This window comes from Lathyrus oleraceus, chromosome 5 (genome assembly GCF_024323335.1).
Source record: "Lathyrus oleraceus cultivar Zhongwan6 chromosome 5, CAAS_Psat_ZW6_1.0, whole genome shotgun sequence".
NCBI lineage: Eukaryota > Viridiplantae > Streptophyta > Magnoliopsida > Fabales > Fabaceae > Lathyrus > Lathyrus oleraceus.
Window position 1 is genome coordinate 229688492 of NC_066583.1, and position 18113 is coordinate 229706604.

The window sequence follows — 18113 nt, forward strand, 5'->3', positions numbered from 1 at the left end:
ATTATATTTCACACAATTTTCTCAACAATTTACCTCTGTTGCTTTCTATCTTTCTTATTTACTACATGTATAGCATTTAAGTATAATTGACCGTTCGATCAAGATCGAATAGTTTTTATTTAAAATTAATGATTTAAAAAAAATGAAATATGGTTTTTTAAATTGTTTGATCATGATGATGATGAAACAGTTGATAATATCTTGAGAGCATGAGTTGAAGCAAATTCTGATTGCACGGATTAGGTATCTGTCTTTCTTGTTTGTTTTTTCAACACACTTGAATTTTTGTATGGTATATCCAAATGAGTCTTACTTGTTATAATTGAATGAAAGGCTATAGCTGTTTAGAGACAAAAATTGGCTCACATGTGATACTACACCCCACGCCACAATGAATGACTAGGAAGACAAAACAATTTCAAAATACCTAATAAATTCACATATATTATGCAAACTCTCTAGGACATTTTAAATTCATTGACAAAGCAAAGCATAAAAGAACTTGTTGTAAGAGATTCTTTTCCCAAAACTCAGAACAACCAGTATTCTTTGTCTCTCTCTCTTTCCAATGGTTTCTAACAAAAGGGTTACTGCATTACTACTGATAATGCTGGCCATTCTAGCTAACTCAGATTTATCAAAAGACAGAGAAGAATGTGCTGACAAACTTGTTACTCTTGCTAGTTGTCTTCCATACGTTGGTGGTGATGCCAACACTCCCACCATAGATTGTTGTACATCCCTCAAAGTAGTCCTTGACAAGACCAAAAAATGCATCTGCATCCTCATCAAAGATCGTAACGACCCCAAACTCGGCTTCACCTTGAATGCAACTCTCGCTGTTCACCTTCCAACTGCTTGTCACATACCATCTAATATATCTCAATGTGTAGGCAAGTATATTTCTCATCATGTTAATTTAGTTTGCTATATTATTGACCATTTTTTTGATTTGGTTTTTTCTCAGATCTTTTGCATTTGTCGCCAAAATCTCCTGAAGCTCAGGTGTTTGAAGGACTTGGAAATTCTACCAAAACAAACAGTTCCACAGCAGGTTCTTCTGTTGAGAAGGGATCAAGTTCAGAGGAAAAGAGTGGTGGTGCTTTGGGAAAGAGGTGGGTGGTGGCAGAGATGGTTTGTGCTATTTTACCATTTGTTTTCATATCTCACTTCTTCATCATAGCATGAACCATGATCAAGATTTAGAAAAGACTCGTTACTTTGATTTTTTCATGTATGAATCTAATACTCATTGCTCATTAGTGGTATTTATTTCTCATACTTTTGTTATGTTTGTGTTTCTTAAGTCCTTATTCTTTTTTAGCAAAATTCATGTTTGTGTCTCCATATATCTTTTTTGATATCCATTAAACCCAAAAGTATGTTAACAAACAAGCTTGCCCTGCCAAATATGACATTAGATACTATCCAAAAGTGGGTAATTTTACCATGTGACTTGGCTCAAATAGATTGGTGTAAAAATATTTTCCTTGACATATCATTAAGATTTTTTTTTAATTGTTGCATTATATTTTCTCCGTTTCTTATTATAAGTTGTTTTTGACTTTTCACACGTATTAAGAAATATAATAACTGTTGCATGAAAAAAAGAAATTATAAAGAATTTTACAAAATTATCCTTCATTAATTATATTGAAAAGACAAGTTGACATAATTGAAATGAGAGAGAATAATAAATATTTAAGGATATAATAGGAAAAATAACATTAATGATTTATTAATATTATAAAACGACCATGGTACAAAATATTTTTTTAAACTGACTTATAATAATAAAAAACGGATAGGAATTTTAAATAATTATAAGTTAATCTATTTGTTTCAATGTATTTTCAAAACAAATGTGCATGTTTTCAATGCTGTATTGAATAGATTTTTTTTTGCTTGGCTCCATGAAAAAATTGATGGTTAAAGATCACAATTAGCATTTTTGGTATATAAATTGGATGCTTTTTAATTTTTGTGATTGCTATATTTTTAATAATAATATTTATACTACTTTAATATATGATTTATTTACATTCCGTACAGTATACTATAATACTATAGTATAATGGCAAAAAAAATTGTATAACTTTCCAAAAACAATTTCTTTATTTTTGTTACATTCTATTCTATTATAACTATCACATTATAAAAATAAATTTATTTTAAAATAGTTTTTACTTTTCAATTTTTAATGTAATTTTTATTGTTTATTTTATATTGTATGTTAGTGAACCACTTTTAAGATGTTATTTTCTATTTTATGTTTATGAAAATAAAAAATATATCAATAGTTAATATGAATAATTAAATAAAAAAAGTTTTATTTATCATTTTAAAAATCATTAGATGTGGGATAGATATTGTGTGATAAAGGGATTTTTTAAATAATAAATGAAATTATACAATTTATTTATTAAAAAATCAGTATGATACAATTAATTTATATACCTTAAAACCCATTTAATGGTAATAATAGAATATACTGACAGTGTAAAGAGATTTTACACTATCAGCTAATCATAGCCGTTGGATATTAAAAGAAAATTGACTTTTATTTCAAAAATCTATAAAGTAATACAAACGGATGATAGTGATGAATCGACGGTGTAAAATTTTTTACACTGACAGTATATAGTAAATAATCTATATAGATATATATATATATATAATTTAAATTTGAATAGTGGTCGATTTGTTCACACTAAGAAAATCATTATTTTCTCATAAATCAATATTTTTTTCAAAAATTAAGTTATTTTCTTCGGAAAAATTCTTTAAAGACTCTTTCAGTGTTTTTTATGGGTCGTTTCAATTTTAATAAAATCTGAATGACAATGATTTAAAAAACTTAGATATGTAGAAATAGTGTTCCCTTAGTGTAGTTAAAAACTATCAAGTAATTGAATTTTTTTTAATTGTATTGCTTATTCACGTTTATTTGGATGAAAAGTTAGTTGAGAGTTGAAATTTCTCCAATAAGATATTTGAATCTCAACTAATATGAATAATAAGGACTTCAAAAATCAAATACCAATATCTACTTGCAAAAAATAAAAGGATGATAAAATATCTCAAGCGTATGATTACAAGAGGGTGTATTTAACATCAGACTATCCACAATATGTAAAACATAATTGTGAACCTATGTGATTTTAGGTATAAAGTTGATAATCCCGTAAAAGATCTGCTATGAAGTTTTGATGACGACAACGTCAATAATTATGATGAAATCGATAGCAATAACTTTCAACTTTCTAATGATGGTGATCAAACTAGAGAAATATCTAGCAAAGAGACTCAAAATTAAAGTGTTTATATGATCGAGGCATCTAGCAAAGAATTTTGAGGCCTCGAATAAAGTATATATGAAAGCTCGCCAGGTTGTGTTTGTCTAAGTGGCCAAAATTTTATAAAAATAAGGAAGTAACTCTTAAGTTCTAAGAAAACACACACACACGCATATCCATGCACGCGTGCGCGCACACATACACACTTAAGAGTCTTTTTTATAATTGTTTTATATCATAAAAATGTTTCAAAACTAAGTCAGGTGATTAAAAAACTTTTCTCTATCGTTTAAAAAAAATGGACTAACCAATCGATTGGGAACTCAAGCCAATCAATTAGGAATGTGGGGCATCCTCCAAATTACCCATGAAGGAACTACTAAGATAACGAGAGAAAGATTAGGCACATTAACTCATGAGTATGAACTCTTCAGAATGAAACCTGAAGAGAGCATAAGTCAAATGAAAACACGATTCACCCATATCATGGGTCCTATGAGAACTCTCGAAAAAACATTCTCAAATGAGAAATTAGTCATAAAAATTCTTAGATCTTTAAATTGTTATTGAAACTAAAATTCACTATGATTTGTGAGTCTGAAAATTTAGTGACTATGGACACACACACTTTTTGAAAAATTGCAGGAACACGAGATGAAACTAAAAAGACTTGCGGATAATGAATATGAAAAGAAAAAGAAGAAAAATATCGCACTAAAAGTCATAAGCATTAAAGATATGGAGGCAAAAGATAAAGAGTGTAAACATAAAAGTAATGAATTTATGGAATTCATGTTATAAATTCAAGAATTCCTAAAGCATGAAAAAGAAATCTCATGGCTCCAGAAGCAAAGTGAAGAAAGTTAAACAATCATCCATGCATGTCATCAATGCGAAGAGAAATGGCACATGAGAACAAATTGCCCTCAAAATCTGAGAAGAAACCAAAGTCAAAGAAAGTTCAAGAAATACCAAAAGAGACCATACAAATCCTATGGTAACAATGATATAGAATCCTTAATTAAGGAAGAAGCAAACATCTGTCTGATCGCAAATTATCAAAACAATTAGGTAACCTCTCACTTTTCTTATCAAGACTCATTTCACATTTGTAAGAAGCTACAAAAGGAACGGATAAATTAGAACAAATCATTTATGTCTGCAAAGACATTATGATCTAATTAAAATCTCTTGGAAGAAATAGAAAGTCTTAGAGAGAGACAAAATGATCTAATTAAAACTTCTTCCTCTCACAAAGTCTTAGATGAATCTATAAAGTGTGATCAACGTAATATTTTGAGAAATAAAATCCATGATCTTCAAACATCATAAATTCATTAAAGGAAGAAACAACTTGAATATTTTATTAGGAAACCAAAGAGCTTCTTACACTATGTTGATCTTGGTTATGAACCTAATAACAACGGTAAAAACTTTAATAACATTTACAATTCTAAGTCCACCTCTCGTTGCAAGACCTTAAAATGCAACTATTCTAATAAACATTGTCATATTTCCATGTTGTGTTTTATCAAAAAGAGTCATAAGAGAAAAGAAGGACATCTTCTTTCATACTTTTACAAAGATCACTCTAAACATAAAAATAAAAAGATGCATGTTCATAATATGTACCCCACTAACATCAAAGGACCCAAAAAGATATAGGTACCAAAGGTTAAAAAGTCAAATTGTGATGCAAATGATGATACTAATAGGTTTTCTTCAAGTGACACAACTGAAGAAATAAATATGATATATTGTTTCACTCCTAAGATGAAAGAAATATCTTCGAACAGTAACAACAAGACAAAATCATTGAATTTTTTATTTTTGACAAGATCCATAATCCTACCCTTTAGTTGTTCTAATTAATTAAAGTCACTTAGTATTAAATAAGTTGTAACAAAGATAATAGATTATGTTTAATTCCGCTATATGCATGGCTTACAAAAATCTTAAACAAAATCCTTTTAAAACTTCTTTTGGAAAAGCCTCTGACTATGGAAGAATTCATACATATTACCTTTAATATTACAAACATATTCATCCAGTTTAACATCACCCTTCAATTCATCCGTTTTTTATCATTACTTACAACAACTTTATGAAACATATTTGGGTGCATCATATCTAATACAAACCAAAACATACGGTTAAAAAATTCACAGTAATAGTCAACTTCGGAGATGCATCTTCAAAACAGATAGCAGGTGAATATTAAGATATATACTCGAACGTAACATTCATTTTTTCAACTTAATAACAAGATTAATGCAAGCAATGAGGTATGAAATGAATGAAACTTCGGAGATGCATCTTCAAAACAGATAGCAGGTGAATATTAAGATATATACTCGAACGTAACATTCATTTTTTCAACTTAATAACAAGATTAATGCAAGCAATGAGGTATGAAATGAATGAACTTTACCTTAAATTGCAGTTTCTTTTTCTTCCTTTGATGTGATATAATACAAGAATGATGATTTGGAGTCGAAAAGTTGATTGAAAATGAAATTTTTAAAGGGTTTTGGGTTATGGGAGAGGTATGGAATATAGGAGAGATGATCATGCAAGGTGGTCATATATTCAACTTCTCGCTTGAGAATTTCGGAGATACATTTTCGAAAATATTACTTAATGGTTAAATGATAAACAATTTTAATGAAAACGATGTTTAAATGATTTCAAGAGTCTTTTTGGAGATACATTTGCGAATCCATCCCATAAATCTTCGCAGATGTATCTCCGGACTAAATTTTAACAAAAATAGAATTTGATAAAGAGTATTTTTAGATTTTCAGAAATGCGATCCACACCATAAAAGTGGGAAAAATTGTCCTTTTTTTATTGTTCTTCCTTCCTATCATTCAAATAAAACATGAGTATGTTTGTAACATGTGAGTATGTACGTTGTAAATTATTAGTTGTTGTTCGTCTAAGACCATCACATAAACATTCAAATAAAACATGAGTATGTTTGTAACATGTGAATATGTACGTTGTAAATTATTAGTTGTTGTTCGTCTAACACCATCACATAAACATGAGCATATTTGATGTAAGATACAAGGATACATCATTATTTGTTGGTTGTTCATCTACATCTTCATATCAGACAAGCCATTTGCTCAGGCTACAATATACTTTATCTAACACTGATATGATAATTTTTATTTTGTATTTTTTAAATTGATTTTTATAAAAAAATCTTTTTAAATATTTAAAAAAATTTAATTCAATTTTTATAAATTGAATACTAATAACATAACATAAAATACTTATAACAAAAAATACACTAATATAACATGAAATACCTATAATAAAAATATACATTATTAATATAACATGAACCTATAACAAAAATATACATTATTAATATAACATGAAATACCTATAATATATTATTTTAATACATTATTGAATATTAAAATATAATTGAAATTGTAATTTTAAAAAAATTATATCTTAAAATTAATTTTTATAAAAAAATGAATTAAAATAGCTTCAAAAATTAAATATTTTTTTAATTTTAATATTAAAACAATTATAATAAAATAATAAAATATAAAATAATATTATATTTAACATTATAAAAATCATTTTAAAAAACACAACTAAACCTAGACCCGTATATCTTGCATATTCAAGCTAATAACACTTCAATTGTAAAAGATGGTGCACATTTTGATAGGTTAAATTTTAGAGAAAAGACTTCAATTGTAAAAGATGGTGCACATTTTGATATGTTAAATTTTAGAGAAAAGAGATGGTACACTAACCAGACGGCAAATTATTTTTGAGAATGTGTAGTACTTTTTACATTGATTGTACTACCATTAAACTCTAAATTTTAATTGTTCAAATTCTGCAGTGTTAGATGCTGTAAATTCTTAAAAGTAAAGCGTAACCAAAATCACTTCCAAATCTTACTTCCACAATTAACCTTACTTTAGGCATTTTAAAGTTAATTAAGACTTTATACATGTTTATCCACCTACTTCGTTGAATTCAAATAATTTATCGTTGCAATCGTGTAAGTTAGGCCCAACACAAACATCCAGCAAGATAACTTTTCATTCATTTGTCACTACTAATAACTATTACAAAACCTTACCCATCCAAGTAGGGAATGTTAAAATGACAATATATATTCGGTAGTAACATGAGATCAAGAGATAAATAGATATGACTATAACGAAAAGCCTCAATCAACCCTCTCCCACCACATATTCTACATCTCCCATAAATAACCACCCAAAATGTTGGTTACACAAAGCTGTCAAAAAAGGAACTCCTAATATGTTAGTAATCGCCATTTCCAACAACACCTGCTAACACTACACAACCTCTATTCAAGTGGTAATAATACCACACACACCCACATCTCCTTGGCGATTAGCGTAGTAAACCACAAGAAATTATGTTGGCTTGAAAACACTAGGAGGGAAAAAGAAAACAAAAATAAACTTGAGAAAAAAAAAAAATTCTATAGGTGTATTTCTCACACCTAATACCTAGACAGTATATAATGCTATCAAAAGTTGAAAATCAGTCCCATGCACTGGTCACCCCAGGACCCGCGCTATTTCCTGCATACCCGCCACCATATCCACCACCATACCCACCAGAAGCCCCATATCCACCACTGCTATTTCCTGCACCATGGTAATCAGAACCACCCCTACTAAATGTACCATCTCTTCGAAAGTCACGACCACCAAATCGGCCTCCTGATCGACGGTTCTTTCCACCACCATAGGATGATCGTGCAGCAAACCGCGTAAGCCAGGCAGGTACTTCCTGATTTGCTTCTTGCATCAAATCTCCTAGTGACCTTGCGAGGGATGTATTGTTTTCATTAAAGAATGCAGTTGCAAGACCTTTCTTTCCTGCTCTCCCTGTCCTTCCAATACGGTGTACGTAATCATCAATATCATTGGGAAGGTCAAAGTTAACTACGTGGGCAACATGAGGAATATCAAGTCCACGTGCAGCCACATCAGTGGCAACCAATATGGGGGTCTTGCCACTTTTAAATGACTTTAATGCAGCTTCTCTTTCCTGCAGGCATTGTAAAATATGAGCATGTACAGACAACACATAACTAGGAAACCATATAATGTAAAAAGCTCTACAAATAATAACTATAACTAGAGCAAAAGAAAATTTGTTTTCAAAAATAATTCTAAGAACATTAACCTTAAGACAGCATACATGGGAATTGCAATCTTCAGCTCCTAAAAGGAAAAAACTAGCTTTAAAAGACAAACATGCTCCCTCCGTTTTATTATAAGTAGTTTTGTCGCATACACATATTAAGAAATGTATCTAATTTTGTATGAAAAGGAGAAATTGCGAGTTATTTTACAAAACTATTTTTCATTAATGTTAATGGAGAGATAAATTAAAATAATTGAAATAAAAGTGATAGGATATATAGGAAAAATAGCATAGACTTATAATTTGATAGTTTCGTCAAAATAAGCTAGAAAGGGAGGGAGTAATAAAGCATAGACTACTCTTGGTCTACATTAGGGTAGAGAAAATATCCAATGATTAAACATCTCTTCAGTAGTCATTTATAAATCATTGTATCATAAATGATCCATAGAGTGCTCCATACAAACCAAACAATTTTTAAATAATTTTCAAGGTAATTACTCGTTCCCTTTTAGTTGCCACTTTCGTAGAAAAAATTTACATGTCCTTATCAAAACACAATGAGTGCTCCATACAAACCAAACAAGTTTTTAATAATTTTCAAGGTACTTCCTCCCTTTCAATTGCCACTTTTGTAGTAAAAATTGTTACTATTCACATGTCGTTATCAAAACTCAATGCAATGTTGATGATTGTTTTAATACACTTAATTATTTACTAGAGAGAGAGAGATGGGTAGAATGAAACACTAAAGGTATTTTTAATAAGTTAATAAAATGTTAAGGATATATTAGAAAAAAGATATAATTTTATCAAACACAACTTGCTTGATTGTCTTGGTATGTGTAAATAACCTTAAAAAGACAACTATTAAAAAAGATAGGAGGGAGTATAACATTTTCTACGATTTCAATGGGTGCTCAATGCAAACCATACAATTTTTAGAAAAGGAATCCAAGGAATAACATGTTTTGACCAATTCCTTGGAAAGCTTCATGTGAACCAAACAATTTTTAAAATAAATTCCAAGTAAAAAATACTTGAGGGAATCAGGTTCCTTGGAATTTTCATAAAGGTATGCAAATGGAATATTACTTCCATGCCCCATATTGATATGCTGACCCCATATAATGTCAACTTATGCTTTAGGATTTTGTAAACTGAACATTTCATCCATTTTTATTTAGTTTTCACTATGAAAGTTATGTTTGATAGCTTGATTGGTTCATCCATACATCGTAAAAAATTTCTTAATACAGTAGGTAGACAAACACAAGTATATAGGAGAGTCAGTTGGTACCCTGCTTTACACTTACTAACTCCTAAACGAAAGGTTACCTTGTACCCATTAATTTTCCACTGCTTTCTTAGAGCATCACACACTCTTACAGAACAAAATTGAAAATACACGGATACAACTTTGTCGATCAAAAATTTAAAGCATTCATAGTCTACTCATTGTTATAAAGAAAAGATAAAAGTAGAACAGACTAACCTGTTGTGTCCTGTCGCCGTGAATAGTAGTTGCTGGAAAATTATTAAGACACAACCAGTGTTCCAGAGCATCAGCTCCCTTCTTTGTCTCGACAAAAACTAAAGTCAAAGCTTGCTGCAACTACCAAAATAATGCATATAATAGTCTTAGATATTTAGAAAAAGTCAAGAAAAAGTCAATTCTCAGAGAAAGGACACACGTGCGTGTGTGCGCACACACACAAAATAAGAAAACACAGCAGCGGAGATTTAAATCATCCACTCTAGCAAAAACATGTGTGCGACTGCCAGCAGTCAGCATCACCTGACAGCTGAGACTGACAGACCAGGAGTAGAAATATCATGAAAATTAACACAACAGATAGACCTAAAATGCCAAAACAAATATGACCGCACAAAATAATTGTGCTAGGTTGTATGCATCATGTGCTTCAAAAAAGGTTGATATGCAAAAAGAACAACCCATCCAGAGCGAATCAATACAGTTTTGAGACAATTCTAATCATTAGGTTTACTTTAAAAGCTTGTCAGTTTGCTGGAACACTGATGAAAGATTACATTTTGTATAAGAATAAAGCTGTTACAATAACATTTAATTGCCTAAAACTCCACATCATTGGTTTCATAGTCATTATCAGCATTTCAGTTAATCAATGCATACATGCATCCGAGTTCAGCAGCAGATTGAGGAAAAAACAATTGTATAAACCGGTGTAAATGTGTATTTCTTTACAACTAAGTTTTAATTTTCAAAAACACAGTTTTATATAAGTGAGATGCATTCTAAGAAAAACTGAGAATACCTTTCCTTGTACACCATTTGCTCTTTGTGCATGAAGAAGGTCCATGAGATGGCTTCTCTTGTCAGACTCTTGAACATACTCAACTCTTTGGTCAATTAAATCGGTACTTGATCCCACCCTTCCAACAGCCAGAAAAATATAGTTTGAAAGGAAATCAGAGGCTAGTCTCTGCATGTCAATAGAAAATCACCACAAAAGTCAAAGATGTAAAGAGGAAGCTATATGTCAAAAAAAATAATAACCTTCTGAATTATTTACTATACCAACAAGAAATTTATTGCCTTATACTCAAATTAGACATTTCCATTATTTAATTCTAACAGCACTTCACCTTTCTAGAAAATGGATGGAAGGAGCGGTTGGGGGAAAATTAACACCAGATGCGATATGCGATGCACAAACACGTAAGTAAAATGATCTCAAACAGCCCTTAATGATAAGGGCGCAACTTAACATAGATGAATGTTGTCTTCATTAAAATTAAATTTCAACACAATGAAATAAAAAACAAATATATAGGAGGCAAAAAAGGGGGGAGACAAAGTCTAACTGGTCCCAATGAAGTAGAAAAGCTGGGAAAATTAACCAACAAAAACAAATTACACATACACATATAAGAAAGGATGTTTCACTCGTTTCTTTTTCACAAAATATAAAAAACAAACCTGTATCTCTTTTGGAAAAGTGGCACTGAACAGCATAGTCTGTCTCGCCCCTGCTGGAGGCATGTCCATTTGTTCCACAATCTTCCTTATCTGTGGCTCAAAACCCATATCCAGCATCCTATCTGCCTCATCTAAGGCAAGATACCTAATCATCGACAGTGAAACTCTAGCTCTTTCCAACAAATCTACCAACCTTCCAGGAGTCGCGACAAGAATGTCCACCCCTCTCTCAAGCTCTCGTAGCTGGAAAATAATATTTTGTTATAATCAATACAAAAATATGAACAATTTGTATTGGTATTATTAAAAAAGAAAACTATGAATGGCCATTCAAGAACAATATTCAAGTGTCTAGTGCAAATTGGATCATTTCACCAACAAAAGGAAGAACAAACTATACAAGAGCATAGCAGCTAGAAGGATATTTAGTTTAGACGGTTTCAAAATCTCTCATGATTTATTCAGAATATTGCAAGGTAACGTTTTGAAATTTATGAATGGAGATATTCATTCAAAGCGTATATCAGAACCTCTGACATACAAAACAAAAATCTTGAATGTGAATTATGAACAATATAATCTATAAATTTTGCATCAAAAGTTTCGGAATCAACAAAAGTAAACTCGGGTAACAATAACTAAGCATTATACCGCTAGGTTGGGTTAGGGTTGTGGACCAATCACTAAACAACAGAGATGATAATTGAATCATCATCTATCAAGAATAGCATCACATCACATAGTTATTCTGAATAATAAATCCTGAGAAGCAACAGTGATGATTCAAGAATACACAAAAATAGAAGATGGGACAAAAACCTGCTGGTTTATTGGAGCTCCACCATAAGCAACAACCACCCTAACCCCTGTCTGGTACGAAAATTTCCTAGCCTCCTCGTGTATCTGAAACCAAATTACAACATTTCCATTATATAATTTTTTCACTGCAAAGCTACACCCAATTAAAATGAATATCATAATACACAGTTGATTACACAACAATCTCACTCACCTGCATCGATAGCTCTCTAGTTGGAGAGAGAACAAGGGCAAGTGGACACACAGTACGCACCCCGCGAGGCGGCCTCTGAGCAGGTTGTCCGGTCATAATTCCACTGATAATTGGAAAACAAAAAGCAGCCGTCTTTCCCGAACCAGTCTGCGCACAAGCCATCAAATCCCTTCCTGCAAGAGATATCGGTATTGCATGCCGCTGAACCGGCGTCGGCTTCACATATTTGCACCGTCTTATATTATCATTAAGTGCATCACCCAAGTCAATCTCAGCAAAAGTATTCACCGGCGGAGGAACATTACCACCACTAGTCTCCACCGGAATATCCTCATAAGCATCAAAGTTTATCCCCGTATTCTCCTGCTCCTCTTGAGTAACCGGCTCCTCAGTATCATCCTGATCTGCAAAAGGATTAGCTTCACGCCTATCCCAACCACCAGTCCTGTTCCCATAACCACCAGGACGAGCACGGTAGTCGTTCCTCGGCGGCGGCGCCCAACGCGATCCGGAGTTATCGTTACCAGATGAAGCATTAAAATTCCCAGACGAAGCTGAAGCAGGTAGCGGCGGCGGTGCTGTAGCTCCACGGTTCCTCAGATGAGGAGGAACATAAACAGGTCGAGAAGGAGGTTGAGAGGTTGCATTGTTAACAGAAGTTGGAAGTGGTGCATTTTCGGCCGCTGAATTTGCAGCCAAATCAGCCCATGAAGATCGCATAGTATCAAACCCTAAAATTGAACAAAACGAAACAAAACATTTGGATCTCTAAAACTAAAAACCTTGACGAAAATCACAGAAAAAGTGTAGAATTAAGAGAGAAGAAGATAGAACCTGTGTTGAGAAAAAAGTAAAACCCTGAAACGAAGAAGAGAGAGAGAGAGAGTTGTTGACGAAGATCGAGAAACCCTAAACGCCACAAAGACGAGACGACAGCAAAAGAAACGCCTTCAAAATTGGGATGAATGGATACAAAAATATCTAATGCGCTTTCTCTTTCTCTATTTTATTTTTCTCTATTTTATTATTTTATTATTTTTTTCTATTTTTCTTTTTGAGATTTTTTTAGGAGAATATAAACTTCATAAATAACTCTTCCTTTCTCTACGCTTCAACGTTAAGATTCTCTCTCTTTAATATTTGCGGCTCCGTAAATCTCTTAAAGCCACTCTTTACTTTTGAGATCAAACTAAACCCGGATTTTATACTCCCTAGATTCTAGATTACGTTGTTACAATAAAATATCTTCTCTTTTATAAGCTAGATTTTTTTTAAGGGTTTATGTGTTTAATTTAGGTTTTTGTTTTAATTTAAAATAAAAAATAAATTTATTGATTAAATTTTTTGTTTTTAATAAAATAAAATCAAATAAATAAATTTGTTTAATTTATAATTAATATAATTTAATTAAAATAATAGAGATAAAAAACAATAATAAATTATAAATGATTTGAATTAACTTATTAATAACATTATAACATAATAAAAATAATATTTAATTATAATTTTGATTCTTCTGTTTTATTTGATTCACGAAATTGATCTCATTTAAAATTTAAATAATTTTGATATCTTTATTTTAAATTTAAATAATTTTGGTTTCACTCTTATATTTTTATATTTAAAATTAATAATATTTTTATTTTATAAATAATAAATTATTTATAAAACATGACAAATTATCATATATAAATTTATTATTGAATTTTAAAGATAAAAATAAAAGTTACAAACAAAATTTTTATAATTTTTTTATAAAAAAACATGAAAAAAAGACTAAATTTTTTAAATTTAAAATAGAGAGAATAAAACAGTTTAAATTTAAAATATAGAAATTAATTTAATAAATCAGTAAAATAAGAGGACAATTTAACCTAAAAATAAATATTATCAAATGACTTTTTTTTAAGAGCCTTAAAATATTATTTGCTTTATTTTAAAATTAACATATTGTTAATGTTTAAAAAAATATTTAATACAATATTTGCATGCATATTAAAAATAATTATGATTGGCAGTGTAATACTTAACACGATTATATATGTCAATAACTCTTTAAAAGCCAAAAAAAAATCACTTTTAAATTAAAAATTATTTTTAAATTAATGTTTTAAAAAATCGGATAAGAGATCAAACTTATAAAATATTTAATTTAAGATTCAATCGGTTTAACTTATGATCGAACTATTTATTAAATAAATTAATAATATAAAAATAAATTTCATAGACATTTAAATACAATCATATATTCACAACTTAATAAAAAAAATATTTTAAAAATTTATTATAAACTTAATACGATAATATCAATAATACATATAATAACACGTGTACACTTATTTTCAACCTTCAATTGACAATAATATAAACAAATTAAAGAATTATAATAAAATAAATTAAACTAATTCCAATCAAAATTAAAATAATAAAATATAATAATTAAAATAAAATTCAAATAATTAAAAATACTTAAATTAAATTAAATAAGATAGAATTAATAAAAATAAACAATGTATCATACTTAATTGAACAACAATAAGCAAATTTGAGTTGAACGATGATCAATAACTAAGGATGGCAAACGGGCATGTCCGTCTCATTTAGGTCAGCCCCAAAAAAGCTCGTAAAAAATGGGACGGGACGGACATAGTTGATGATGCGGACTTAAAATCTAGGTTCATCCCGCAAAAAAGTGAGGGCGGGGAAAATCCAATGACACTGCATCTTTTAAGCCTAAAAACACAAAAATTTATGTAAATGATTGTGCCCGCAAAAGACAGTGAAGAAAACGGGGCGGAACTGACACATTAGAGGGTAAGGGCATAAACTCCTGACCCATCATATACTAAAGTGCGGCCAAAACGAGTATGTCCAATGAGTCAGACCCATTTTGTCACCCCTACCAATAACTCATAATTGACAACGACAAATAATATTAACTTGAACAAAATCAATACTGAATTGAACAATGTGATTATGTTTAAAAGAGACTATGTGATGTCGATGGAGTGTTGTTGAAAGAAAAATTATAATGGTAGTATTTATAAGTTTGTATGATTGTAAAAAAAATAAGGAATTTTTTTTGTCAAAAAAATTAAATAAAAAATAATAATTTGATGCATTTATTTGAATCTGACGGTTTTAGAAAACCAACTTCGATTATTTGGTTCGAAATTTTTTCGATTTTATTCTGAATTTGAAATGTTGATTTAACCGGATTCAGCTCCGATTCCCGATCCAAACGATTGAACCAGTTGGTTCGGTTTGATTTTTAAAATATAGATAGAATAAGTTTACAAAATTTTATTGAATTCTTAAAATTATTTTATATTCTGTTACATCATTTTATTTCATCGTATAATAAATTATTTAAAACATATATAAATATCAAATACAATTATATACCAACTTAAATGTTTGAAATTTTATATACACATAATTATCATAATAATGTTAGATAATTTAACTGTTGAATTCATTTAATTTAGTATGTGTAAATAGATATTGGAAATATATGTGTGTTAAATTTAATGATGTCAATAGAATTTGAGTATTTCAGTAATTTGACTATAATATTTTTACAGTAATTTTTATATAATGTGATTAAAAATAATAATTAATATCATAGTTAAAAATGAAAATGATATTTATTTTAAATTATTTTTTATATTAAAAATGATAGTATCTGTTTTAAAATGGAGGGAAGGGAGTAGTTATCAAATCTTTTTTGGGTTAAAGCATCACGTTTCAAATTAAAGTATGACAAGTTTCAAATGGTTAAAAAAGAGTATCACGTTTGATATTATAAAAAGTTATCACGTTTGAAATGATTTGGAGATATACCAAACCAAACATTACTTTAAGTAAGGGTGACTCAACTTAAGCTAAAAGTTGAAGGAGGTGAAGAATTCAAGAGTAGTATTAAAAAGAATCTAACCTCCTAACTAATTTGTTTTTTAATAAAGGCTCATATATTAGAAAAAAAATATTAATCAACCCTAAATCTTTTAAAGGTTTGTGAATCTAAAAAAATGGTCAGGCCGATTTTGGGTTAGGACAAGCAAATTCACGGTCAAAATCTTAAAAAATTGGGGGTCTCAAAATTAAGAGAAGAGTTAAAAATTTATAATAAATGATAGGTTTAAATACATTTTTTGTTCTCCTAATTTAATATTTTTTAATTTTTAATCTCTCCATTTTTAAAATCAGTTTTTTGGTCCCTCAACTTTACTATATTTAGGATTTCTATGGTCCCCCTTCAATTTTGGAAACGTGACATTGATGATTAGGATTAAAAATAATTTTGTAAGGATAATTTATTATTTATGATTATTTTTTTAAATAATTAACTAATAATTAATCATTCTATCATTTTTAGTTTTATTTTTATTAAGTTTTTTTTAACATTAAATAATTAAATTGTGAAAAGTAAATATTGGGCCTTAGCCCAATTTATCACCTGTCAGTCCAACACTTCATTTACAATTTGATGTTAATGTAACATATATAAATACTTAAGTGAAGTACAACTTAAACAAACAATGGGGGACTCAACTTACCACTTGAAATTGTCGCACCAGTTCCATAACTCTTCTTCATCAACAACAAACTTTCTATAAACTCAACTCAACTCACATTTTCATAAACTCTACTCACAATATATCACTAAGAAAAATGTAATACATCTCAGTTTCACTAAAAGAGTCAGAGCTCCTGATTATTAAAATGTGAATAGATCTCAGGGTCACAAACCTACTCAGTTCATTTTAGGAAGTGTTCTCATGGTGTGTTCATCATTGGATTTGATCCAAACTGGAGAAATGGTTCATGGGTATGTTGTAAAGAATGGATTTGAATCCAACGTGTTTGTTGTAACTAGACTTTGTTGACATGTATGCAAAATGCAAGTGTATTTAAGAGGTTGAGTTTCTTTTCAAGGAGTTGTCATTTGATAGGAAAAATCATGCCATGTGGACTGCTATGCTTACTGGTTATGCTCAAAATGGCGATGATCATAAAGTTGTTGAGTTTTTTCGTTACATGAATGCACAATGGATGGAATAAAATCATATAGCTTTCCAACAATATTGACAGCATGTTCTTTTGTTTTAGCTCATTGTTTTGGTGAATAGGTGCATGGTTGGATTGTAAGAAGTGGTTTTGGATGCAATGTTTATGTTCAAAGTGAAATGGTTGATATGTATGCAAAATGTGGATATTTAAATAGTTTAAGAACAGTGTTAGAAACTATGGTTGCATTGTTGGACTTGTGAGACATGGGTTTGAACAGAAAGCTCTACTCTTATTCAAGAATATGCATGGAAGAAATATGAAGATTGATGATTATACATTCTCGTCAATCCTGAATTATTGTGTAGTAAGCAGTATAGATTCGAGATATGTTCACAGTTTGATAATCAAAAAGCTTTAACTCTTTGTGAAACTGAGATGTATTGCCTTTTTCTTGATATGCGGTGAGTTGAATTATAAAAATGTGAGTTGTTGATGAAGATGAAGAAGAGTTGTGGAACTGGTGCAGCAACTTCAAGTGGTAAGTTGAGTCCCACATTGTTTGAGTTGTATTTGGCTTAAGTGTTTATATATGTTACACTAACATCAACTTATAGTTGATGTGTTGGACTGACAAGTGATGAATTGGGCTAAGACCCTACATTTACTT

The 18113-nt window shown here is 30.0% G+C and overlaps 2 protein-coding genes across 3 annotated transcripts; one reads left to right on the forward strand and one right to left on the reverse strand.

The window, feature by feature from the left end:
- The first annotated feature begins 226 nt into the window (after positions 1-226).
- On the forward strand, positions 227-1290 carry LOC127083205 (non-specific lipid transfer protein GPI-anchored 6). The gene is made up of 2 exons (XM_051023463.1): positions 227-893; positions 968-1290. The coding sequence occupies exons 1-2, from the start codon at positions 569-571 to the stop codon at positions 1186-1188; spliced, it is 546 nt and encodes a 181-aa protein (XP_050879420.1). The 5' UTR covers positions 227-568; the 3' UTR covers positions 1189-1290.
- A 6065-nt stretch (positions 1291-7355) lies between these two features.
- Positions 7356-13440, reverse strand: LOC127083206 (DEAD-box ATP-dependent RNA helicase 37). Of its 2 annotated transcripts, none has more exons than XM_051023464.1 (7): positions 13268-13440; positions 12434-13164; positions 12241-12324; positions 11422-11664; positions 10757-10924; positions 9955-10074; positions 7356-8360 (listed from the first exon to the last, which is right to left on the reverse strand). In XM_051023464.1, exons 2-7 carry the CDS (start codon positions 13151-13153, stop codon positions 7848-7850), a joined length of 1848 nt encoding a protein of 615 aa, XP_050879421.1. In that variant the 5' UTR covers positions 13154-13164; positions 13268-13440; the 3' UTR covers positions 7356-7847. The 2 variants fall into 2 exon arrangements, with proteins under 2 accessions (XP_050879421.1, XP_050879422.1); XM_051023465.1 differs by having other exon boundaries at positions 9955-10068; positions 13268-13439.
- Positions 13441-18113: the final 4673 nt, after the last annotated feature.

What these genes read in the sequence shown, in the direction of transcription:
- LOC127083205 (XM_051023463.1), top strand. Translation starts at nt 569, where the DNA reads ATGGTTTCTAACAAAAGGGTTACTGCATTACTACTGATAATGCTGGCC. An exon ending in TAATATATCTCAATGTGTAG is followed by an intron (nt 894 to 967) that starts GCAAGTATATTT and finishes GTTTTTTCTCAG; the next exon opens with ATCTTTTGCATTTGTCGCCA.
- LOC127083206 (XM_051023464.1), bottom strand. Translation starts at nt 13,153, where the DNA reads ATGCGATCTTCATGGGCTGATTTGGCTGCAAATTCAGCGGCCGAAAAT. An exon ending in CTTTTCCAAAAGAGATACAG is followed by an intron (nt 10,925 to 11,421) that starts GTTTGTTTTTTA and finishes ATTGACATGCAG; the next exon opens with AGACTAGCCTCTGATTTCCT. An exon ending in ACGGCGACAGGACACAACAG is followed by an intron (nt 8,361 to 9,954) that starts GTTAGTCTGTTC and finishes CAATGCCTGCAG; the next exon opens with GAAAGAGAAGCTGCATTAAA.